At 44.3% G+C, this 25,454-nt stretch overlaps 1 protein-coding gene across 10 annotated transcripts in view; it reads left to right on the forward strand.

Annotated features, from left to right (window-relative positions):
- Positions 1–25,454, forward strand: part of nav3 (neuron navigator 3) — a 391,548-nt gene that overhangs the window by 296,523 nt on the left and 69,571 nt on the right. For all 10 annotated transcript variants that reach the window (XM_079334642.1, XM_079334635.1, XM_079334638.1 and 7 more), the window contains 4 exons: positions 4,342–4,410; positions 10,834–10,976; positions 17,266–18,373; positions 23,763–23,878. In XM_079334642.1, the coding sequence (XP_079190768.1) occupies positions 4,342–4,410; positions 10,834–10,976; positions 17,266–18,373; positions 23,763–23,878 (1,436 nt within the window). The remainder of the gene's footprint in view (positions 1–4,341; positions 4,411–10,833; positions 10,977–17,265; positions 18,374–23,762; positions 23,879–25,454) is intronic.

Raw genomic sequence — 25,454 nt, forward strand, 5'->3', positions numbered from 1 at the left:
TTCTCCACATTCCTCTGTCGTTACGGTTTGAAAACTTGTCGATACTTTGGCACTGAACAGATAAATACTGGAGGAATGCTTAACTTGTTCTGTATATTCTTTATTTTAACCCTGTACTGTGCAGGTTTGATGCACCACAGACACTCAAAGCTATATGTGGTTCCTAAGTACAACCTGTTACCATATTACAAGCATCAGTGTATGAATGGTATTCATTTGACAGTGTAATAGGCAGAAAGGCTATATTTATATTTAGCGTCACAATGTGGGTTCTGATTGCGCTTTCAAAGGGCAGACTTTGACAGATGTTGCCCAGACAAGAAGGTCTGATGACATCTCATTACCTGCTGTCATCCTGGTGACCTTGGTGTCTAAGCACCTGCCATGTTGGATCTCAAACCCATCAGTATGTCTTCCGTCATGCTAATGGGATGCCTCCAATGCAATCAAAAGGGAGAGACCGTACCCTGCACTCCCTCTCCCTCTCACCACAGACACTTGCATAGCCACATTTTCCATCCCCTTGTTCTGGCGTCGCTCTGTTTCTGCATCAGAAGGATTTTAAAAGCTGTGGGTTTGAGAAGTTCTTCAGGCTGTGGACTCTATGCTACACCGTCACGTTTCATTGGATTGTATAAAGACTGAGTTTGAAGAAAGGATGGGCCCTATGATGGAAAAGATGCACCCCATCACCCTTTACGCTTTTTACTGTCAATTGTGAGCCGCACAACACCATGAGTCAGGCCTCTGCAGCCCTTTTTTTTATTCCATAGAAAGATAACCCAAGTTCCCCCTCGTAGTGCATTCCCACTCTGAATACGACAGAAATAAACATCTTTAAAGCTTGATTTGTTTTTATTTTTTTTTGGAGAAATGAGCTGCCTTACTCAATGTTTCCATTAAAATGCGGTAAAATCGTTTTAAAATGTGACAGGCCCCATTAATCTCTGCCTCGCTTTGTTTTTTTTCTGCATCAAAGTACCGTTTAGAGTATTTGACAGAGATAGCCATTTTACGTGAAGAGAATCAAATTATATCAAAAACAAGAACAGGGCGGACAATAAACATCCAAGAGAAAATAATAGTTTGAATAGTTTGAGCACTCTTTGAGGGTGTCCTTGGTGACTTTTTTACTGCACATTCACTTCATGAAAACTTTCTTCTTCGTATATGATTAAATAGGAAAAAAAGAAAATGTCCCCATTCTTTTCATTCAATGCTGCATAGCTTTTTTTCTGCACATATTAAACATGTCATCTGGTTCATTCAAAGACTTCAAACACCTCTCTCAATACACATTATATTTTTCTGTGCAGATATTGTATTGCGTGTTGTGAGGGACTTTTAGAAGCTATGCAGAGCACATTTAGTTTCAAGATATCATTAACCAAAGTGTTTTGCACCATGTACTTCATTTATAACATGATTTAAAAGCCCACATAGCTGGAAAGTGCCCTGAACTCGTTCCCCTGCGTTCTGCTGTCTGCACTGAAGCTCGTTAGCATAACACCGCATCATGAAAACCTGCAAGGTCAATTAGAATTGTACAATGACTCTGCACTTCATCGCAGGTGGTTTAGAAGTGAGTTAAACAGTCCCATGGGAGAGAGTAAACAGACAAAGTGTGTGTGTGTGTGAGTGCATCCACATGTGAGAGACGGATGAGAAATAGCAAGATAAAGAGACACTTTCAGAGAGTTAGACAGCTTATTTAAATTCTGTTCACAACCTTTAAAAGATCCTTGTCGTTCACGCTTCGACCTCTCTGAACAAAGCATTTAATATCACACTCTCGCCCTGTAGCGGCTGGTTTTGAGTCCACAGAATGATGAAATGTATTCAAGATATTGACTAAAAATCACCTCAGCCAGGCCTAAAACGTCTGCACCAGCTCTTCTTTAATATAAGAAGAAATGATGCACGAGTTGCGGCTGCCAGAATATTCATTGGCAACAGATTTTTATTAAAGTCATGGCCAGAAGGCTATGTGAACTGAACCTAATTCTTTACAATACCACTTTGGGGTGGTAATATCATGAGTTATCGCACATGTACTGTCGGTTCTCTTCTTATCTTTTACTGCCAAATTCATGTTTTATTATCTTTGGGTCACAGTGTGTAAAACATTTAAATGTGAGTGACTTCTTTGAAAGATGTTTGTGTTCAGTTTTCATGCACATTTGTGAAGTGTACAGTGCAGACAGAGCAAAAAATAAGAAGTGTTGACTGCAGTGCGTCATGCAGCCACCCAGTATAGGTAGTTTATTGTCTCTGTCCGCTCACTCACCAACGCCAAACCAGCAGCCCACAATCACAAAACAGAGAACAAGTTGTTCCTCGATGTCAGAAGAGAAGGACGGCTAAACAGGCTGCTGGTTTTATGCTACTTCGTCTGTCAACTGAGCATAAGTGGACTACTCTGCTGAGTGTTGTGGAGACTGCACTTTAAGACAGTCACAGTTGGACGTGTCTGATGCTAACAAAGTTTCTCACCGTTGATTCTGTAAAAAAGGTATGAAAGACTTCTATTTACCTTTTTTTTTTTTTTTTTTGGACTTATTTGTAATGATCAACCAAGCATTTAAGGGGGAATTTTTTAAGGAGCATTAAAAAATTACTTGAATATTTTGTTGGTTGCTCGCAAGTCAAGTTGTTGGATTATCTATTGAAATATTTGTATTTCACTGTCATTGTCTGTAACCTTTTTCACATGCTCTTTTTCATTGTGTTATTTAAAAAGTGAAATTCTTAACAGAACAACAAGTCCACAAGTTTGAAAAGGAAATAAGCTTTGATATGCTGCTAATGTTAGCAACTTAATTAGACTCCTATGATCCGTAGATTGTAAGCTAGTAGGCTAATGGTAGCAACCAAAATTACCTCATAAGCGTCTCATCATTAAAGCTGTTAAACTAGTTCTTCTAATAACTATATAAGTATTTTAGTGTAATCTTTTAAGCTAGTAAGCTACTGTTATCAACCATATGCAGCTTCAGATAGCCTGGGCTTTTATTTCTTACTTATTTTAGTAATAGTGGAATAGTATTTAACTTGTGTATTTAAATGTGTTTGGCGAGATCTTCCTTTGCCATTAGCACTTACTTTAACTTTGAAAACTCTTTAACTTTATATTAGCATCAAATACCCCATGGCTGTTTTTGTTTATATCTTCAACACTCGCTGTTTCTGTGCGGTTTGGTCATATTCAGCCGTTAGTGTACATTCGGTTTTAAAGAAAAAACAGAGGGCGCCAGTCGCCTCGTGGTCAGTCCATTCGCTGTATGTGTGGAGGGCTGCCCGGGTTCAAGTCCAAGATGTGGCTCCTTCCCACTCTCTTTCTCTCTCGCCCTCTCTCTCTTTAAAAAAACAACAACAAAGAACAAAAAAACAGGAAAAGGTTTTTTGTATTTTATGCTAGCACCAAAGGCACGGTTAGCTTGAATTCCTGTCAAGAACCTTTCTATTCTCTTTTCACAGCCAGCTAACTTAATGAGACTTTTTGAGTGCTTTTTCTCTTGCTTGTTTTTCTCATTTGAAAAAAAACATTTGCCTATCGGCATTTTAACTCGGCCTAATGTTTCAAAAAAGGAGATGTGACCAGTCAGTAGAGGGGCAAACTATCAATAGAGGCTCTGTTTCTCCGGCTCATGGCAACAAGTGAGAAATGCTCACATGGTCTGCGAGTCATACTGTTCCCACAGGACGCTCCACTCAGAACATTTACACACAGGAATAAACAACAGCCCTGGCACCTGGCCTTCCACTTTACATTGTTTACCGGGGTACGCGTGATGATTAAAGGCATCTCTTTGTTCATAAAGCGCTCTTCTAGTAGCTTAACTACTTCCTGTCAAACATGAATGGAGAGGCCCGCCTGGAACAGCTCGTCTCAATTCCCGGCCGTCTCTGTGAGCGAGTGACTAACAGTGAGTGTTGGGTTATAAACTGTGACTTCTGCTGTGGGCATTTCCTCCGCCTCTGCCTCGTGTGTTGTGTGTTTTGAGGTTTGCTTCAAATGATGCCACCACGAAACTGGTTGTGAAAGTTTTCTGCGCCGTTTTATGTCAGCGGCCTCTAAATGGATGGAGAGACGTTATTGGCTTAGTCATACGCGGGTGGTAATAACCATGTGGGAGCCATCATGTGAGAAATGAAAGAAATGTGTGCTGGCTTTGCACTATGTGCTTCTTTCTTTCTATCTCTGCTGCTATCTGAATGCCTTCTCTCACTCACATTATTACGTTAGGACATGGATTAAGACACTTGTAGAAAAACACTGGTCTCATTGGTCTCTGCGCTGTGTTAACAGTCTGTTCGTCCTCTCCTCTGCTCTCTCCTCAGTCTCACAGCACGATATGCAAGTCCTCCTGGCCACAGTGGAATAGGGTCACCTCAGAAGAAAAACACAAGGTAATCCAGCAAGAAACTCATGTACTTCCTTTTAGTGAGTGTTGTATCACTCAGACTGTCCACTGGTATTTGCAGGAGTTTAAACACTGAATCTTTTTGCATGACATTTTACCCTTTATTTTACTTCATGTTTGTATGTGATGGTCGTTTACCAGACAAGGGAAGGGAAAGGTCAGGGTCAGGTCAAGAGCAGCTGACAGGGACTCAGTGAGGATATTAACATGCACATGTTAAAGTCAATCTTTGTTAGTGTCCTTTTTGCAGGGAAGAATCTGTTGACTGGACTATGTCTGACTCCGCTGTGGTCGGTGGCGATATGCCCATTTTCAGCTGGTCACTACTGAACCTACCATTACCCACCAAATAATCACAAACAGGTTCGAACGTGTTCTGTGTTGAATGGAGGGAATATGGACAACCTCACAGCTCTGTACATGTTTTACATACTCTATGCTTTACTTTTTATTCTATGCATTTATGCTGCTCCACTTCCAGGTCAAAGCCCTATGGGAAGTGTGGAGCGTGCACTTCCACTACGCCTCGGCCAGTTTGGGGCCCATTGAGTGTATACATGCACCAAGTAAACTGATCGCTTATATAGGCGTGTATGTCCAATGTTAGAGGAACTCACATGTTCACATGTATTTAAAAAGTAATCTGTTAGACCTACTACTCGTTTATTTTGGAGAGCATGCAACAATAGGGCCCATCAAAGACACATTTAACTACCTTTTAACTTTAACTCAAGCAGAGATGTCTTTTAATGATAAAATAATAATAATAATACTTTACATTTATATCGTGCTTTTAGATGCTCAAAGCGCTGAACAGAGAAAGGTGCTTAAATGTTTTCCTGAGTCAGATTTGTATAATTTAGCAATGAGCATGAGGGGCAATGTCCAATTTGAAATGAATCACAACTGAACTGACCTAAAATAAATGAGACACAGTGATGCGCAATGTTGTGATTGGTCTGTGTGGAGTTCAGTGCGTCATCGCCAGAGTCAGTCTTCAGCCAAAATACAGACAAAAAGAAGAGTTCATCTCTGTCCTCTGTGCAGCCCTCTTGCTGCTTAACAAGTGTGACTCTGTGGGGCGTGTCCTTTTACACATCTTGGCACAGAAGCTGCTACTAAATCAGAGGATACCAGATGATATAATGGCACACTTTGTGAAGCCCAGACTCTAACCCTAACCCAAACTTTCTCAAACATACATGTGCATGAAGGTTCACTGACCTCACTGCAGTCCTAGACAAAGCAGCAGAGTTATCAACAGTATATATGAGACACTCACACGTAAGTCTACATGCTATAAGCACACAGCCCAGAGTCCAGTTGCCTGATGATTGCAGCATTTGTTCCAGCTCAGAGGTAGTGGGAACCAGCGTGTTGGCAAATAATTCCTCTGCAGCCGCCCCTGAGCTATGGCAAAAATGCTGCAGCCAGCAGCTCCAGCCGTACGGGTGGTAATCTGCCCTCTCACATCACTGACAACAAACCTAACTGCTGCTTTGCTTTGCAGAAGAGCTCACACAGATTACACACACACACACACACACACACACACACACACAGCAGTAGAAAGCCAGTACAAGATGGTCAGTGAGTGGGGGAAAGTCTAACCATTCCTCTGTTGCCATACAGGCACGATTACCACATTGATTTGCCTTCTTACCATCTCAGAAGTTATTTTTAATCACCATGCATCGTCTCGTCGTTTATCCCCGCAGCTAGAAAATTCTAAAACGGGAAAACTATAGATGTTTCTCTCGCTCACGCTGCGCTGAATGTGTTGAAGATTTCCCCCCTCAAGGTGCTGCGGCTTTCTTTTTTTATTGTCTGTCTGAGTCATTCTGAGCCTCAAACAACTATCCCCTCCTTGTATTCACTTATAGCAGCTCATATAGATCTGACTGGGACTATGTGCATCTCTGTATTAATAGATGGTACCTATAGCTAAAGGAGCGCTTCCTTTTTCTTTTATTTGTGTAGTTTGATGGTCTTACCAGATGAACATGCGCACATATGTATTACATGTTGAGTACATTGCATCTTTTAAAGTCACTGTGGGTCAGTAGAAAGCGTGAACACACCTGACCAACACTTACCTGAAACATCATCAGGGTATATAATGCCATAAAAGACTGTATGATCGTGTTGGCATGTTGCAGCTCATCAAGGCTCCAGGTCTAAATATAGATGTCAGACCATCTTTGTCCAACAGATTCGGGCAGCAGTTGACTTACTTTTTCTTTTCTTTTATCCGTGCAAACTGAGTTAGCAAACTCTTTGACCTTTACTTGTGCTGTGTGACTCATCACATGAAACTGTCCAGGCATCAAGAGTCTGTCCTCCTGCTTTAAGATCAGCAGCTGCCTGACACGAGAGACAATCATCTCAATTTGTCGGGAAAATAAAATGACACGATGTTAAAAACAAACCTGAGAGTTTAAAACATGCAGTCCTCCACATACATGTGAGACAACACAAGGTAATGCTCAAACCAGCAAACACACTCCTCCTCTTTAAAGATGCACTCATTCTGACTCTGCTGTGGACAGACCGCTCCAGCTTCTCTGGACTCAGGGTTGGACATTTGTCTGATTCCTCAGAGTTCACCGTCTTTGCAGCAGGGGGGGATGTTTGGCAGCTTGTCGTCCACCTGCTCGCTCCTTTACCTGAGTGTGTGGTGGCCTTGGCTTTGCCCTGCTGCAAAGCTGCACTGCAGAGCAGCTCTTCTCAGGCACACTGAAACATGCAGAGGAGAATCTGAGGACAGGTGCTGGTTCGAATCCTCGCTGCCTGCAGAATGGAGCAGAACATCCACACGTTCTCTCTCTTTGAGTGTGTGATCACAATCTTTGCATTTCCAAAAGTGTGTGTTAACACAAAGCCAGTGTCCAGAATCTTTCCCCATGAAGCTCCATTCTGCTGATGCGTCTTCAAACATGTATTTTAGAAGATGAAAGAATCGGATGATAAAAGGGACTACCTCTGATTTCCATCTGAATTGCCTCAATCTCACCCTCATTTTCCTTCTGTTTATCTCTCATTTTCTCTTGCCTGAGTTTGCAGCAGTGTTTTTTTTTTTATCTCTGATTTTCACCCTCTCTGCATCTTATTTCCCTTTCACTCTCATCCTCTGTACTTTCCTTTGTTCTTTTTCCTTTCTTCCAAGTTTTTTCTTTTCCTTTTCCCTAATTGTTTGGTCTCTGATTTTCCTCTGTTTCTTCTCTTGTTGATTGTACCTGTGGGAGATACAAGCGCCCTACAGCTACTGTGATCAGTGTGTGTGTGTGTGTGTGTGTGTGTGTGCGTGTGCGTGTGTGTGTGTGTGTGTGTGTGCTGGTTTGGCAGTGTACCTAAAAAGTTGATGTTCTAAGATATGGGGAATTTAAAAGAACAGAATAAGCTCTGTCATTGTTTTTGCACTTGAGCACATTTAATTTTTTTATTCTCTGTGTAAAACAACGTTTGCATGACTCAGCACGTGAGTTCTTTTTGAAGCTCAGACGGCATGCCGTGCAGGTCGCCTCATCGCTGAGCCTCGCTCTCATTTTCTTAAAGGAGACAAACGAAGCAAACTTAAATGTCTGCAGTTACAGAGCCATTCAAATCCCTCCGGTGCAATAGGAAAAGTGCTGAATTATCATTGCATGCTGTTTTGCTTGATGCTGCATTAGCATGCAGCTGATGGTCAATTTGATGAGTCATGCAGCCTCTGTAATAATCATTACTGATCTATGGGTAACTTGAGGATGGATGGGTGGCTTCTTCACGTTCACTCTGCACTTAGCAGAGGAAAACAAGTCCTCACTGTTTGCATTGGTGTTATTCCTTTACTGTCCTTCACTTCCATCGGTCCTTCTGTTTGTTAAGTTTGATCACGTCAGGACTTCAAACGCTAAACCCACTTCAGAGTCCCACCCTTTAAAAGAACTTTCCTCTCCGACATCTCGGCTCCATCTGCGACACAGACGCGACTGACATATCCAGCGTGGCAAATCAATTATGGTCGCTAAAGGACATCAAGACAGCTTCCAGGCAGCGAGACAGAAAAGTCACCGACTTTGTTTGGATCTGTTCAGGCTACTCTCTCTCCCTCTGCACACGGACAAAGAGCAGGCTATAAACAGAAACACCCAAGGCCCTGCGAGCTTGTCACTCGGTGTCCGTTTGTTGGAGGACTTCCTACCTTTAGTCCCACCTTGCTTGCTCCTGCTTTTTATGTTACTTCCCTCCAGCCTGTCAGCTTTTAGAGCTTGTGATATTTTGAAGCTTTTATCCGTTTGGTGAGCTCTCAGATATTCTTCTCCTCCTCACTGTGTGCAAACATTGTGAAGAACACTGTACATACATCGAAGCGGCGGGTCACCGTTCAGGCCGCCGTGTTGGATTAGAATCGACGTGCTGATTGCAACATAAACTGTTATCTTTGGAGTCAAGACATTTAAACACCCAGCAAAAGTCAAGTGAAGATGAATGGTGGAAAGAGATCCAAGGTGTCATAAAGTTTGCACTAATCCTTCAGCCAGAGGCCAAACTTATGAAACGAGCAGATGTGAGAAAAGCGCGGCGTTTAAAAAGTGGAAAGAGAAGCTACAATGTAAAGTTATTGTACAACAACAACAGGTTTGTTATGAGATAATTCTTTGAAAGCTCTCAGGGGAGACATGAAAATCCTCCAGCTGCAGCATGGCAAATCAACATTTGACACCAGCGGCTTTGACTCTGCAGAGAGGGAAGAGATTATGAGTGTGTGTGTGTGTGTGTGTGTGTGTGTGCGTGTGTAGAGAGAGAGCGAGTGATAACACACAAAGTTTGCTGGTAGGCTATGAGTGTAATTTCTGTACAGTGTCGGAGGAGAGAGAGAGAGAGGGCGTTCGATGTCTTTAACATCACTGTGCAGGTTTCTGAACAAACCTCCAGCTGTGTTCACATAGCTCAGTTTTAAAAACATGCGCACGGAGAAAGTTGTTTAGTGTTTGGTGTTTTTTCTTCTTATTAACGTGGAAGTGAAGTCAAACACTTTAAACTGTCAAAATGGTTTTATGTTGCCACCAAATGTATCGCTAAGTCGTAATTTGACAGACCATCCAGACATTTTTTATTTTATTTTTTTTAAATGGGCGGGTGAAAACAAACAAACAAACAAGATTTAGTCTGCTTCTTTCTGAACATGATTGGAGTTTTCTTTCTTCTGTAAAGATTATATGTGTTGACATGTTCGGAACAGATAGTGAAATTCAAAACACTTTATTTGTACCCAGGGGGGCAGTTCAAAGTCACACACAGTGGTAAATGAAGGACAGTGCAGCTATACTTAAATGAGACAAAGAAATGAAAGTGTAGACAAAAAGTAAAGTGTCACAATAGAAAACGTAAAATGAGAAAGTCAGCCCTGCCATGCAGCAAACTTCAGCGTGCAGCTGCAGTAAACTCAAAGTTCACCTCCGTCTTTCATCCTCTTCCTCAGCCCACCAGGGAACACACACTGTGTCTATCACACACTCTCTTCATCTCTCTGCGTCTCACACACTGACACACACTGAGCCCAAGGTCACTGTGGAGGGACTGTACAGTGTGTACCCTATAGAGCCCACTCAGTTCAGTACGAGGTCTACCTTTTGATCTGCCTTGGCTCTCCTTGAGTCAGTCGTGAGACGAGCCGCTGCTTCACATTTAGATCCATCTATTTTTTAAATTCAAACTTCATTCAGCGGAATCAGCAGTCTGAATATGATAAATCCAAGTGATAACTCTGAAAAGTTGTTTTAGCCTTTTAGAAGTTTATTTTTGGTCTCACTGTCCCTCTGCTGAAGCTCAGCGAGGCAGCAGAAACTGAAAACCCCCAAAAAAAGTGTTCAAGGAAACTCTGTGATGAACTCAGAATGAGTTTACTGAACGTGTCTCGATCCGTTCCACAGAAAGATCTCAGAGAACAAAGGCTTTTTGTAAACAAGGTTTGAACGAGCATATGTATTTGAATCTGTGGTGGATTCATGGAAAAGATCAATTCAAAAGAGACAGACAGTATTTGGTTTGAGAAATGGTTCAATAACATTTCATAAGGCTGCAGGTGGTTAGAGAGAAGGTTCCTGGTTCGAGTCCTCCTGTGTGACAGGAGCCTCTCTGTGTGGAGTCTGCATGTTCTCCCAGAGGATTATACAGTAACACAAATTAAAAGACGCTTTGATACCACAACAAGACAATAAAAACATCTGGGCACTTAAAGTGTTTTTTTTTTGGTTTTTGATTTCCAACCTTTATAAGAAGTACTATGTTCCTGCCCTGGTGTGCTTACACTGATCCCTCTCTTCACAGAGGAGTTCTTTCTGTCTTTGATTTTTTTTCTTCACTGAACTAAAACTCCAAACTGTCTCTTTTTTTCGACCCCCCCCCCCCCCCCCCTCCCCTGCAGGTTACCAGGCCCCTCCAGGGTTCCTGCTGCAGGCAGCGGGGCCTCCAGGAGCCCGGGCTCCTCCAACCTCAACCGTCGCAGCCAGAGCTTCAACAGCATCGACAAGAGCAAGCCTCTTCAGTATGCCAGCGGCAATGACAGAGGTAAGCAGCAGGCTCACACTCTGACTATACATTCCCCATCCCTGCCACTTGGTGGCGCCACTGACTTAGACAGACAAACTGAGGGCTGCATCCTTCACCAGTCTGAACCAGTCTGCTGAATCATCCCCCAGTTCTTTATTCCAACTGAGTTATAATGGCTGCCATAAAGTGGAGGCGGCGACAGATTCTCACAGCGTGGAGAGAGATGACTGCAGGTGCAAAATTCAAACTGCCTCTCTGTCAGGCATGATGAAGCTAACGAGTCCTGCAGTAGCTCAGAGTCAGTGTTTTATACAGTAGTTGAAAAGTAAATGCTCTTTATTACAGCTTCCCCCCTGTGATAGTTTGAATGTTTAAATATTTGCCATCAGACACTTTACGTAGCTTAGCTTTAAGCGTTCCTCTTTGGCTGCTGAGAAGACGAATCTTTACTCATCTGCTCATGCAGTGATTATATATGAACCATCCCTGAATACTTAATGATGCAATAATGTCTGCGCTTTCCTGGAGGCTGCAGAATGTGTAATCCTTAAATGTTTTCTTACTCGTGCAATCTTGCCTAAAATCTTGAAGCTTGGCTCGGTCACAGAGAGAGTTCACGACAGGACTGAGCGTGTGGAGTCGAGAGAGGGGGATCAATACGGGGTGATAAAGGAGGAGGGGCGGTCTCGTGAGTGAGATCATGTAGCGGTAAAAAAAAAACAAGGCCGAGAGACTTTCTCTTTGAGTCAGCTCTTCTTCTGTTCAGCCTAAACTGCTTTTCCGTTTTGAGCTTCCATCTGTCGTTTTTGTCTAAAATTTTCAACTCGGAGCAAAGAGGAGGTGGACATTTGGAGAAAGGGATGCTCTCCATTGACGAGGATACAATCGATCACTTTTCTCTTCATTCTTTTGTGAAAATCGAACGGCTGTTTTTCTTTAAACGGTGGATACGTGGAGCGGGAGTTTGCAGAGAGATAAGGCGGGGAGCGTCGGAGCGTCACTGCAGGAGAGATGAAACGGTGTTTTCAGGCCAGAGTCGAAGGGGGAAAAAAAAACAACCTGAAAAAAAATCAATTGTGCTGAAATGTCAGTGATGCAGTCTGAAGCCTTCTGGGCAAAAAGCAGGTAGCAGATAAAGCAGGAAACACAAACAGACACAGGAAGTGCCTCTTTATACATCTGCTCTCATTTCACCATCTTACGCTCTGATAGCTTCACCGATCTCTCACTTAAAACTTTATAAACCTTCATAATGTGAACATTAAAAACATGAACGGATCATTTAAACAAGACAGATACGAACCCGTCTTAACAATGAGGTTCTAGTAGCGTTGTAGTCCAGACCTCGCTACCCGAGACCAGGGATCGAGGCCGGGTGTCGACCGTCACTCTGGGAAGGTTACGGCCGCATCTGCAGGATAAAAATGAAATTCTGAATGAGTTGAAGTCATGTTGTTGTTTTAGAAAGAGGCGCTGTCCTTCCAATCCCAGAAGTGATGTGGAAAAATATCCCTTCAGCGGTGGTCTTGATTCAGTATCCGAGTAAAAATACTCTCGACTCAGAGAAGAAACAGAGACGTCAAAAGACATCACTAACTTCTCGCCTCAGAAAAAACCTTCCCTGATCGCATTGATAACTTTTGAATCATGGACTGGTCTTTATCTCCATGAGGGTCTTTATCTCCCAGTCTCTCATTGTCGTCCTCGTCTGGGTTAACATTAGTCTCAACATCCTCTTTGACCTTTGACCAAAGGCTGAAAAAGCAAACTCAGATCAAAATGGATTTATTGTAAAGGTGTGTGAATTTAATTTAATGGATCAATATAGATATAGATAACAGTATGTTAGCAGCGCAGTATGAAGCTGGACAGTGATCATTGAAAACATTAGATCAGGTAATGAAGTGCTGGACGTGACAGAAGACTGATTGGAGGTGAATTCAAAACTTCCTGTTATTCTTGAGCCAGTTTTGGTTCCAAGCAGAATGAGTCTGATCTGCTGTTAAATGCAGGAAAGTGCTGTTTTTTTTTTTAAAACAGGAGTTAATGACTGAATGGAATGAAGAGCATCCATTAGTGTTGTTTTGGTTTTCTACTCGTACCCTGGTATGAGGCTGAGCAAAGAGCTCAGAGGACACACAGTGCAATGCATCATTGTTGTTTCCATGCAACTACCTGATTAGCTTCAGCTGACGAACAAGAGCCAAAGGACGTGTAGTTTGGTTGTTTAAGACACTTACAGTTGCTCTGCTTTGTTGGATAAAGAATGAGCATCTCTGAAACTTAGCGGAGAACTTGCAGACTTCCTGCAGCAAAACGCTGAATCACTTCCTGTCTGACAGTGATGCAATGGGAAGAGCAGCTGAAGTTCAATAGCATCCAACCCAGAGAGTGATGAATGCATCAACAACAAAGGCTAAGGAGTTGAGTGAAAAGGTTACGTGGGCACTACAAGCTGCAGGTTTTTAATTGGCCAGAGTTGTTTTTATACGTGCGTGAGCATCAGCGTGCACACGGCTCCGTCAAATCAAGGCTTTCAGCTTCTGTGGTGTTAGCAGAGGGTCCGCCGCCACCCAGAAGCAGTGACATTTCTTTCCTCGGCCGCTGAAGGCGGAAAAAAAAGAAAAGAAGGATGAGTCTGTTGCTATGGAAACGACGAGTCACCGCTCGGTTAAAGGAGTGGTGGCGCTGCAAAACAGCCCCCAGGGTGGGAATGGAAGAGGAGGGGAGAGAGGTTTGGGGGGGGGGGGGGCTCTCTTAAGACGGGGTTAATTGAGTGGACACACAAACAGAGACGAACACACACAGACACACACAAACACTTGTAACCTCTTTCACTGACGTTCAAGCAGAGCCCGAGGGCTGTCGCACTCTCTCTGAAGATGAGGGGTAAAACAGAGGACACACACACACACACACACACACACACACACACACACACACACACACACACACACACAGAGAGAAACACAAAGACAGGATGCAATCTTTAATCCAAATTAATATCAGCATCAGAGTGCTGCTGAAGCACACACACACCCACACACAGAAATACAAAATGAGAGTGTCATTTCCTCTCACCAGCTGATTTTAGAAAAAGGACATAACCACCATGACTTCATCAGTTGGCTAGTTTGGCATTTTGGCCATCGTCTCCTGTCTCTTTTCTGGAGCCAGACGTGACCATATTTGGACAAGAGGTTGGAGCTCAGGACACGCTTCTTATCGGGTTACACCTGTTGATTCGTCCCAGATGCAAAAATGCAGCAAAAGACTTTATGAACAGAAATCATGCTCATGCATGCATTCTCCTTCCTGCAGTCCTGTGAACACATGGCAAAGAATATTTCCTGTTTGGAAAGAAGACGTGAAGAGGAAACTAAACGCACTGACCATGAATAGATAGTGTACAATAAGAGGCTAGATTCCATTGTTTTGTCTGTCTTATAGCCTCACTACCTTTTTCTGGGATGTGATGCAGTTCACTGAGATGTTTTCAGGTTTTAGTAAAGTAAGCCGGTTATAGTCTCTTACCCCCGGGTGTCTGCCTGCCCGAAGGAGCTTTAAAGTGCAGACTGATGGTGACTCAGAGCCAGCTGAACCCTGCTCACTGTGCTGACTGACAGCCAGACAGACGTTCAGTCTAATGGTGCAGAACTTCATGCTGTCACTGTGTCGCCTTCCTCTCTTTATCCCCTTCTCTTACTCTGCCTCCGAAATGACTCAAACTCATATCTGGAAGGAAATGTATCTCGGTCTGTGGGTGCATGCCTGCCTTCTGTAACATTCAAATACTATACTTATCTGTCGGGGAGTGGATCCTGTTTGTGTGTGTGTGCGTATAAGACAGGAGGAGAGAGGGAGGCAGGGAGGGAAAGAGAAGTGCTGATGGGCGTAGTATCAAGCAGACAGGAAAAATGTGATAGGCTGTAAAGGTCAATGCACAGCGACAGACTCTAAAACATTTATTTAACACGCATGACAGATGTTTATGCACTCAGTGTGTGTGTGTGTGTGTGTGTGTGTGTGTGTGTGTGTGTGTGTGTGTGTGTGTGTGTGTGTGTGTGTGTGTGTGTGTGTGTGTGTGTGTGTGTGTGTGTGTGTGTGTGTGTGTGGGGTTTGGCTCAGCTGGTTGTATTTTCTTTGCACCATTTGACTGAAAACCCGGCAGAAGTAAACATGTCTGTAATGCATCATAACTTAACAATCTGGCCAGTGAACGTATAAAGTGGTGAAAATATAAACAGTAAAACGCAACATTTTCAATACCAGGTTCAAAAGCATGCTGATACCAGCATAATGAGCAGAATTGACTTCATCAAATTTTGTTAAACAGCCGTCTCCTTTCACACTTTGGAGCACTGACTGCTGGTTCTGTTAGGACTACTCAAATCTCTGAGTGTAACTCAGACTCTTCAACTCGTTTCACTTCTGTGTGTCAGTGAGTTCTGCTCTATAACGCAGGCTAGCATGTAAAGACTCGGCATCATTTGGCAGTTATCACTGCACAGGCTCTGAATGACCTCTGTGTTATTGTTCAAACTGGAGACTGTATGAAACATGGACATGGTCTCAACACCATGGACCATTAGTTTCTGAAGAGGCGTCGAGAAGTCAAACCATGACTGATGCTCTGTTGGATCTGCTCTCTCCATCTAACTTAAGATCAATCTAGAAACAGGTAAGAAGGCGAAGCTGGGGGTGGACACGCCCACCTGCCTGTCAACTCGACCACGCCCACAATCATGCAAATTCATGAATAATACGTACAGTGTGTACACCTCCACTCCAGCAGTCACTCCAGTGTTATAAAGATCTGGCTAAACGCTGAAGCTTCTTCTTTCCTTTCATATTTACATATATATTTTCTAAATATTCAAGTAATAGACCTATAAAAGTTAAAGACAGAAGAATAGACAAGACATTCACAGAACCTACCACCTGAAAAACAACGGAAGAAAAAAAAAAGAATGTATTAGATATTCAAAAGTTTTCACAGCATATGAATGTTTAGAATTTGGACTGCAGTTCACATTTTAAACACTAGCTGTCAGAGTGGCATATTACTCCTTTAAACTAGTATTGAAAATCTGCAGTGTTGTTTTTAAAGTTTCTGCATCCCAACATATTGTACCACCACACTTATTGTGAGTGTATCTGTTTTTGCTGGAGATCCTGCCAGATGTGCTTGAAGCGGTTTGTGAAGGTAAAGGTACCTTGTGAAGACTTTGTGTTTCTAACCAGAGGTGAAAACTTCACAGGCTACCTGTACATGTCTCTCAAACCTAAAGTGTAATATACACAACAACAAAAGCTGAATGTTTGGTTTTAATTTTAGTGTCTTTTATGTGACTAGTAAGCTTATTTTAGCTCAGATTTCAGACACCAGTTTCTACACTTACTGCAGCCTCAATATGGAAGACATGTGAAGGTTGTAGAGCGAACTTTTTCAAAAGGTAGAAAAAGCTCAATTTCTTCCCTGCGACTTCAATCCCTCTGGACATGTATCACACAAATGAATCCAATACAATCCCAGAATAACTTTAAAAAAAAAATGTGTTTTGTTGAGGGGAATTTCCTTCATAAAATATTAGAAAATCCTTCAAACCCTTAAAACATCAGATCTTCAAAGGCTGATAATGTGAGACAGCGAATGTAGTGTGACTGGTTTTCTTTCCTTCTTGGTAAACAGAGCCGGTGCAATCTCTTTCAGTGTCATGGCTACAACATGCTCGCCTGTCCCTTATAATCACCGTCATCCACCTGCAAACACTCTGTGACAGGCCTCTATAGAAGTGGAAATCAGAGGATGGAAGTGTGAGCAGGAAGTTACGGCACACTTGAGCGTAAATCCCTCGAGACGCCCTCTTTTCCTTTCACACAAACCGGCCTTGATATTCTGCCGATTGGGAATGAGCTCTCTATTTTATTTATTTTTTTAGCTTTAAACCAAACTGAAATCCTGTGAAAGTTTCCCATTTTTCTGCTTGAGCTGTGAGTTGAATGTGTTGCAGTGGATCCAACTGTGACATTAGAAAAATGTAATTTCACACGTTGAATAATTCCAGGAAGACTGTGAAAGTTTTCCATAATCAGAACTTAAATGTCAGTGAAGGCTCAAAACTTTCAGGAATCCAAATGAAACAATCTTTACAACAACTACGAGAAGATGCATTCAAACTGAGGCGTCCCGTTTATGATAAGAATAAATCAACAATCATTTGGGTCTCTGATGTTATGTTTTAGGTTTTAAGAGCTCTGTCTAATAATCATCCTTTATGTCTCTCTTTCCTCTTCCTGTGTACAGAGTCGGTAAGGGGTATCCCAGCACCCGGCGGCATGAATGGGAGTGGTATTGGTGGGACAGTTCCCACCAGCCTCAGTGGGCAGCAGCTGGCCTCTGCCATCCCCTCACCCACCGCTGGCAAGTCCTGGCGCAGCAAGTCCATGAACCTTAAGCACAGTGCCACGTCCTCCATGCTGGCGAGCCCCACACACTCAACCTCCCCCACCCACTCCCCCCAGGCCACTGAAGGAGCCTTTCCACACGGAGGGGACGGGACAAAAGTTGGCGCTAGTGGAGGTGGACCCCAGAGGTCCATGCTGGAGAAGTTCCGTTTAATTAACCCGAGATCGGCTTCACGAGCCTCTCCGTCCATGGCGGAGATGGCTCTGCAGGAGGAAGATGATCTATCGGAGTACGGCGAGGATGTGTTGACCCCCACGGGGTCCGTGTGCAGCAGTGGTAGTAGCAGTGCTACAACCAAACAAATGCCTACGAAGACGGCTGCGTCATCCCTCACTGCAGCAAGCAAATCGTCTTCTTCCCCATCCTCGTCATTTTCTAAAGCCTCTGCCAACAGCAGCAGGTCCAAAGACAAGGAGGATAAAAGCAAGTTTGGGAAATCTAAGGACAACTCTCCACCCAAAGAGGAGCGCGAGTCATTTTCAGACCCCACCAAGAAGAACTCAAAAATTGCCAGCCTCATCCCCAAGGGAGGGAAGCCTTCGTCAGGAAAGAAAGATGGTAGCAGCATTCCTAAGCCGGGACTCAAAGCTCCCTCCACCTCAACATCCAAGGGTCAGTCTCAGAGCCAAAGTCAGTCCAACCTAAACAGCAGCGGCAACATGAGGGGCGGGGACGCGGAGAAAGCCAAGCTGACAAAAGGAGGACAGGGTGGGAGTTTCTACATCCAGCGCTCCATCGGGGGCCCAGAGGGGAAAAGGACCAGCATGACCTCCTCCACCAGCACCTCGGCCCTGTCTGGGTCCAGTGGGATGCTGGCAGGGGGAGGAGGAGGAGGAGGAGGTGGAGGCGGAGGAGGGGCACTCGGCGGTAATGGAGTAGTCCAGCTTCCTCAGCAGCAGCAGCACAACCATCCCAACACTGCCACTGTGGCCCCCTTCATGTACAGGTGAGACAGGCTTCATATATCTGCACTGTGAGACGACATGATGGAAAAATGCCCAAATAAAGTTTGTCAAATGAATTGGAGAAACGGGAATCAGGTTATATTAAGTGAGAATACAAATTTAAAGCTTCAATAGTTTCACTCCTCTTTGAGCTGTTTGAGCTTAAAGATGAAGACTGAACAGCCACAACAGGTTCATGCAAGTCATCATTATGGCTGGCTTGAGAATCCCAAACAGTCAGACTGTAAGATGCATGTTAACTCGGGATGTAAAGATTCATCGTGAGGCGGATTCAAAGGTGTCAAGGTTCGAATCGGTTCCCCTGCAAAATGAATCACAGTCGGTATCGTGAAGCGCGAGCAGAGGAGGTTGGTTGTAATGAGCAGGCGTTACCATGGCGGTGGAAGCATATTTTTTTGAAAACACATCATATCCAGGTGTTTGTACTCTGATGGCCTGAAAATCAGCCGAGAAAAAATGATGGTTGATGGTTTGGAACCCAGGATGCGAGCTACACGAGCGAAGCTGTTCTTTTCTATCCCTCGAAAGGAAAAAAAATAAAAATCCCCCATGAGACGCCAACATATTTTTTACCCTTCTTCACAAAGTCAAATCTGCAGTTATTCAGACACACACACACGGTACATTCCCTCACACACATGATATTGTGGAGCACTCCCAGCACTCAGCTGGCGCTCCCCTCTGTGCATCTTGCTCGCGCCTCCACATCTCTTCACAGTCATTACAGAACAAATTAACATCCCCTGCCTCCCGCTTGCCAAAGCCTATTATTTAACTGTCTGGGATGCATCTTTGATGTGAGGATCCAGACTTGGATTCTCTTGACAGTGTTCAGGAACCCGCTCCCTTCCAATACATTCAACTGGTGTTGTTGTGATGCATGCAGCTGGCTCGGGGTTCCCCCGTTGTTCAGGGGTGCAGGAAGTGGGTAAATCTGCCCAGCAGGGCCCATTTTCTCTTACAACAGCAGAGGTAATCCGGGGGGGGGGGGGGGGGGAGATGGAAGAGCCGCCAAATTCTCTGGGATGCCTTTTGTACTCGGAGAGAAAGAGAGTTAGGAATCCCATTAAACAAGACTTAATCCTTCAACCCTTTACTCCTTCTGTCGTCTTCCTCCTTCGACGTGCACAGTCAGCTCTGCCTCTTTCCAGCGTTTGAATTACTCTAATCCACACGTTTAGCAACTTAATCTTCCATGGCTATCAGTAACTGGGCAGATTGTCAGGGATGATCAGCTGTAAAGGAGCAAAACTGTAAAAGTACAGACGGCCTACTCGCTGAGTGAAAACGAAAAACAAGAGAAACAGTGATTGTAGGAAGTGTGTCGTGTGTGTTGTCACCCTGAGGAACATTTTGAGTCTTTGACTTCGGATTTGTTTCATAAGCTGGAGCAAGGCATTTCACATTTAGGAGTGAAAGAACATCTAAGGCAGCTCCCAACATAACTGTTTTTTTTAGCAAAATCATCACCGTTGTGTGTGTGTGTGTGTGTGTGTGTGTGTGTGTGTGTGTGTGTGTGTGTGTGTGTGTGTGTGTGTGTGTGTGTGTGTGTGTGTGTGTGTGTGTGTGTGTGTGTGTGTGTGTGTGTGTGTGTGTGTGTGTGTGTGTGTGTGTGTGTGTGTGTGTTGTGTGTGTTGTGTGTGTGTGCACATCCGTCTGACTGAGTGTGTATGGGACGCTCCCACTGTGCCGATCACTCTGGCACTTCTGCAGCACAGCACCACATCGTGAATTCACAGACAGGCACCAATAGGAACGTCTGCAGGTGTCGTGACATGTGGCTGTTGCATGCATTCCCTCACTCGACGCTTTCTGTGCACCGAGCGTGCAAATAAACAGAAGACAGCTCAACGTTGTCTGAGCGAGTCGCACTAGTGATGCTCTTCATTACAAAAGGAAGTGACGGATCGTTTACGAGCCTGGACTTTAACATAAAGGCAGCTTGAATTGAATCACTTGAGAGGGTCAAGACAGCATTACCGGGCTGTAGTACGCCTGTGCAACATCAAGCACAATGAATCTGTACACACATGACAGTTATCATAGCCTGAGGTTACATCTGCTACGTTTCCGCAGCGAGAGCACTGTTTTCATCACCAAAACCACATTTCCCATCCAAACCGAAACGAGTGGGGACAAATTGTTGAGACAGAAAACGGATGATGTCATTCATGCTTTTATTCACTGATTGTATTTACCTTCCTGTGTGTGCTGGCAATTACTTGACAATAAGCTAACTTGGTTTATTTCCTGCTGCAGTTGGCTGACACATTAGTTGGTGCAGCGATGCATTCAAATGAAGCAGGTCACATGACGTTATCAACCATTCTGCCCAACAATCTTCTTCTTGCAAATGTCTGGCTGTTAGCATCTTAGCTCCCTGTGCTGTTAGCGCTCGATCACACCATGAAATATCCATAGCTGAAGTGACAGGAGGTTTAGAGCTCCTGTGTTTAACTGGATGTGAATACTGACACAAAAACCAACAAGCCCATCAAGAATATCTTCATGGTTTATTTGGGACTGTCAACAATGTCACCAGGTCTGTAACAGAGCTGAAGCGTTTGTTAATTTATCAGCAGAAATGATCCAAAGTATGCAGTATGTGCAAACTGCAACCTCTGCTGTGTAAATATGAAGCCAATGTAGGAGTGTAAAATCCTGCAGCTGGTCGAGTGTCAGCTTGAGGCGGGCTCCAGGAACACAGGAAGTCACATGCACATGACAGCATAAATCAACATATTTACAGCCTGGTACAGAAAACGCAATATGTGTCTGATTAGTTGTTGATTTATAACCCGCCTCAGCTCCAGCTCTCAGCCTGTCGTTACGTCGACTGAAAGTTAGGGTGAGAAAGCATTTCCATCAGGGCGGCTGCTACCAATGAGCCTCCGAAAAGAACAGATAAGTGACGTCACACAGGCTCCGCCCTTTAATATTCACAGTCTGCGGGTAGGTGCAGAGGTGCTGCTTGGCGACAGCTGATGAACTAAAAACCAAAGCAGTGACTCAAAATGTGCAAATTTGGCCACGGCAGGAGGAAGCCTCCCTGAAGGGGCCCCATCTGATCGCACTCATTCTCTATGCCGGGCTCAGCGTCAAACTGACTGTACCTCAAAATAGATTTCCCACTCATTGTATTTTCCACAACAGGACTTTTCTTTGTGAGCCCGTTTTCCTGCAGCTTCCATCTCGTCACCAGAAGCTGTCAGCATGCTGACACAGAAGTGATCAGGCCTCCTGCTGTGCTACAATTCACCATCATTTTCAGCCCAATTAGGCTTCTTTGTCTTGTTGTCTTTTCTCTCCCACACGCCCACTTCAACTTGTTGCCTCCGCCAAGTTTAATAGAGCAGCGTGCGTGCGGGACTTTGTTGCATTTAGTTTGCAGGATTGATTTGACGCAAAGGGTTCCGCAATGTGATTATCTGTATCCTCCTTGTGCTCCTCTGTTTATCCCATCAGAGACAGAAACATTAACACACAGGAGCTGGAGTCCATCTGCACAGCTTCCTCCATCATTGAAGATTATAGGACGTCCTGTGACATCTCCTATGTCCCCGCCCTCCCCCCGCCCCCTCTTGCATTGACACCTCATTCAAATGTTTTCTCTTCCAGTTGCAGAATCAAACACAGAGGCGTCCTCCTCTCCAAACTGAACACACCCTGTGACCATCACTTTAGAAACACACATCCTCTAATGCAGCAATCACTTTATGTATCTGCCTTCTCATCACGGCTCCAAACGAGCGTGTGCAGCAGAGATGCTAATAATGTCTGTCCGTCTGAGGAGAGGGAGGCGTGCAGGAAGCAAAAAAAACAAAACAGAAAGTCTTTTTTCTCCTGAGCTGAAGTCACAGGCTGATGCTGCTATCGCAAGTGGAAGCCAGTTTTTATCTGCAGCTCTGCAGGTGGCGGCGGCGCTGTTCCCCTGTGTGTGTGTGTGTGTGTGTGTGTGTGTGTGTGTGCTGCGTAGTGAACACCATACTGTAGCTGTTGCCTAGATAGTCTGTGTGTTTGTGCATGCAGGATTTGCCTTGTGTATTTTAGGATTGTGTATGTCTATTTAGAGGTGTTCCTTTGCGTGCTTTTCATCTCGTGTGCGCGTCACCTGCCACAGTGTGTAGCTGCGTGTTTGTCTGTGGCCGTCACCATGTTTCCTTTCTGTTCTCTGTGCATGCATATGTGTGTGTGTGTGTGTGTGTGTGTGTAGGACTGTTATCTCATGAAGTGCGTTGGACTCTGAATCTGTGTTTCTCACATCAGCAAACAAAGAGCAGAGCATGATGCAGCTCAGGCTGGAGGAGGAGGAAGGAGGAGATGCACACACAGTCAGAAGCACTCACAGAGAACAGATCATCAGAGACTGCCCCCTCCTCTCTTTAGAGGTGTCCATCTGTTGAATTTGTGACTGAGACAAAAGAAGCAGACTCTAAAATTCCGACTCTCTTCTTGTTTGACGTGGCAGAAAAGATTCAAACACAATCATCTCTGCTGCTGGCCTTTCTGAACCTCCCTTCACAAACCAGAGCGTCTGATTCAGCCACTGCAGCACCAACCAAAACATGTTCCTGTGCTTCTATTTTATCAGACATTGTAGGCCGAGTCTCTATCTGTTCATGTCCTTAAAGCCTGAACGTTATGATACTTATCTGATATTATATCAGTGTCTTCTTATCCGTCAACATGCAGGACCATTTAGAAAGTGATGTCATTGTGACGTCTTCTCACCTGCAGCACATTCAGACTGCGGTCATCATTCTGTTTAACATCCTTTGATGAAGCTTGTCTTGTTTCCTTAAGCCAAAAGGTTTAAAAAACTGATTTATAAGGACGTTAAGTGTCATCCTGACTCGTGTGACGCCTGTGACAGACCGACCTCCCTCCGTTACTTCACGTGCCGAGCTTGAATGAGCGCGATGTGAAGAGAAGTTAATGACATAAGAAGTCGACCGTGGGATCGTGTGAGAGAGAGAGAGAGAGAGAGAGAGAGAGAGAGAGAGAGAGAGAGAGAGATGAACAGCAGTTAAGAGATGACGGTTGATAAGATGTGAATAAATACATCAATCGTCCTCTTGACCTTTACGGCCCGTTTTTTATGCTTCAGTGAATTTCTGGGATCTGTGTTTGTTCATTCGCCCTCCTCTTCAAATCGTCTCAGCAACCTTCATTTTCTTTGGTCTGTTCTTTGAAAGCACAAACTCTTAGCTCACGTGAATGAACATTTATCAGACTCGTGAATGAACGAACAGCTGGGTGCGGCTGCACGGGGAACTCCTCCCGCCGGCCGTATAGTGGAGCTCCAGTCCAGCAGATCTCTCAGCCTGTGTGTGTGACGGTTGTGTATTATTTGTTCTTTTTTGCCTTCAGGACATTCTCAGAAAACGACTGCACCATGGTGGCCCCAGCCGACCCCTGCCTCAGCCCCACCAAGGGAGAGCTGGTCTACAGCAAGACAGCCAAACAGTGCCTGGAGGAGATATCAGGTACACACACACACACTGTGTGCTCTACATGTATGACACTTCTCCGTGTGCGTGTTTGATGCACACAGAACTTCAGTGCATTAACATTTGACTCGAGCAGTGTCACGTTTCAAACCTTTTATCCGCTGGTCAAGATCTGCATGCTGCTCTACATGAGAGAGACACGAACACATTTACCCGCTTCAGCAGAAAGACTTGCTTTATCATGCACTGAGCCTTGTTTTCACTGTTTAATCCGTCCGGCTAACATTTAGAAGAAGCCGACTGCAGAGTCTGTTGGAGTCTAAAGTGAAGATAGTTAAAGGGCAGCTGCAGGATGAAAGACTTTTAGAAGGCTACTGCTGTGGATAGAGCAATGCACTGGTATCCTGCAGTGTGTGTGTGTGTGTGTGTGTGTGTGTGTGTGTGTGTGTGTGTGTGTGTGTGTGTGTGTGTGTGTGTGTGTGTGTGTGTGTGTGTGTGTGTGTGTGTGTGTGTGTGTGTGTGTGTGTGCATGCGTGCTAACTGGGGAGATCCCCATTCAGCGCTGGTTTCATGCAGCAGAGGGAAAAGGTCAGCGATGACAGACAGACACAGGGAGCATCTGCGGCTTGTTGTTTACATCCCTGCAGGCTGCCGTTACATGTGTCTGTTACCGTCCACAGCAGCTGTATGACACCTCATTAAATATATTTCCACACATGTTATTGTCTCAGGAAATGGATGGCTTTTGCAATGTGTAACAGATTTGATTCAGGCAATCAACAGTGCCGTGAGGTAAGACACTTAACCTGGAACGGTTTGGAGGGCGGATAGCGTATAGTCCTGAAACACGCGTTCTACCTGAATATAAAACAAAGTGGGTTTTGGGTGGTGGTATCTGTCTTCCAGTCAGTGAGCTAAGTCCAACCACGTGGAGTTTCCAACTCTGTCATTGAGCATGACAGTAGTGAGTTTGGCATCAAACCAGAACTCCACTATGTTTATTCCTGCAGCAGTACACCGGATGGTTTTGACCTCATGACTACGTACCTCTCTATGAGGCGACACGTCAGATGGCCTGCAGATTGTGTTTGTAGTGACTGTGCTTGTGGTCATGACAGCGCATGTCTCGGACATAGATGTACAGCTTGAGTTATAATAGGTCCACAAAAACACCTCTCAGTGTTTAATGCTGCTACGTTGGTCACACAGGTTCAGGATATCGCATGCAGCTCACTTTAAAGATAATAAACAACAAATCGAGTGCATCTTTTACACCAGATTTTAGTCTACTGTTTGCATTCAATAACACCTTTACTGGGTACATTAAAGTCGTACAGGGTTGCTGTTGGGTTTTTTTTAACAAGGGAATGCTACAATTACTGTGAGTGGACATGGGAGTGACTGAGCTTCTGCAGCGGAGACCTTCAGGGTTGAGAGACGTTTTTCACCACAAACTTAAATTGAGAAGTTCAATGAAGGAACAAACCATCAAACACAAACCACTGGCACCGAAGAATTCCATTGTTTCGAATGGTCACAAATGAAGACTTCAGCTTCACGGCTTTGTCGTCTGATGAGCTTTTTCTGACCCTGAAATACATCCGTAGCTTCG

Source organism: Symphodus melops (assembly GCF_947650265.1).
Source record: "Symphodus melops genome assembly, chromosome: 22".
Taxonomy (NCBI): domain Eukaryota; kingdom Metazoa; phylum Chordata; class Actinopteri; order Labriformes; family Labridae; genus Symphodus; species Symphodus melops.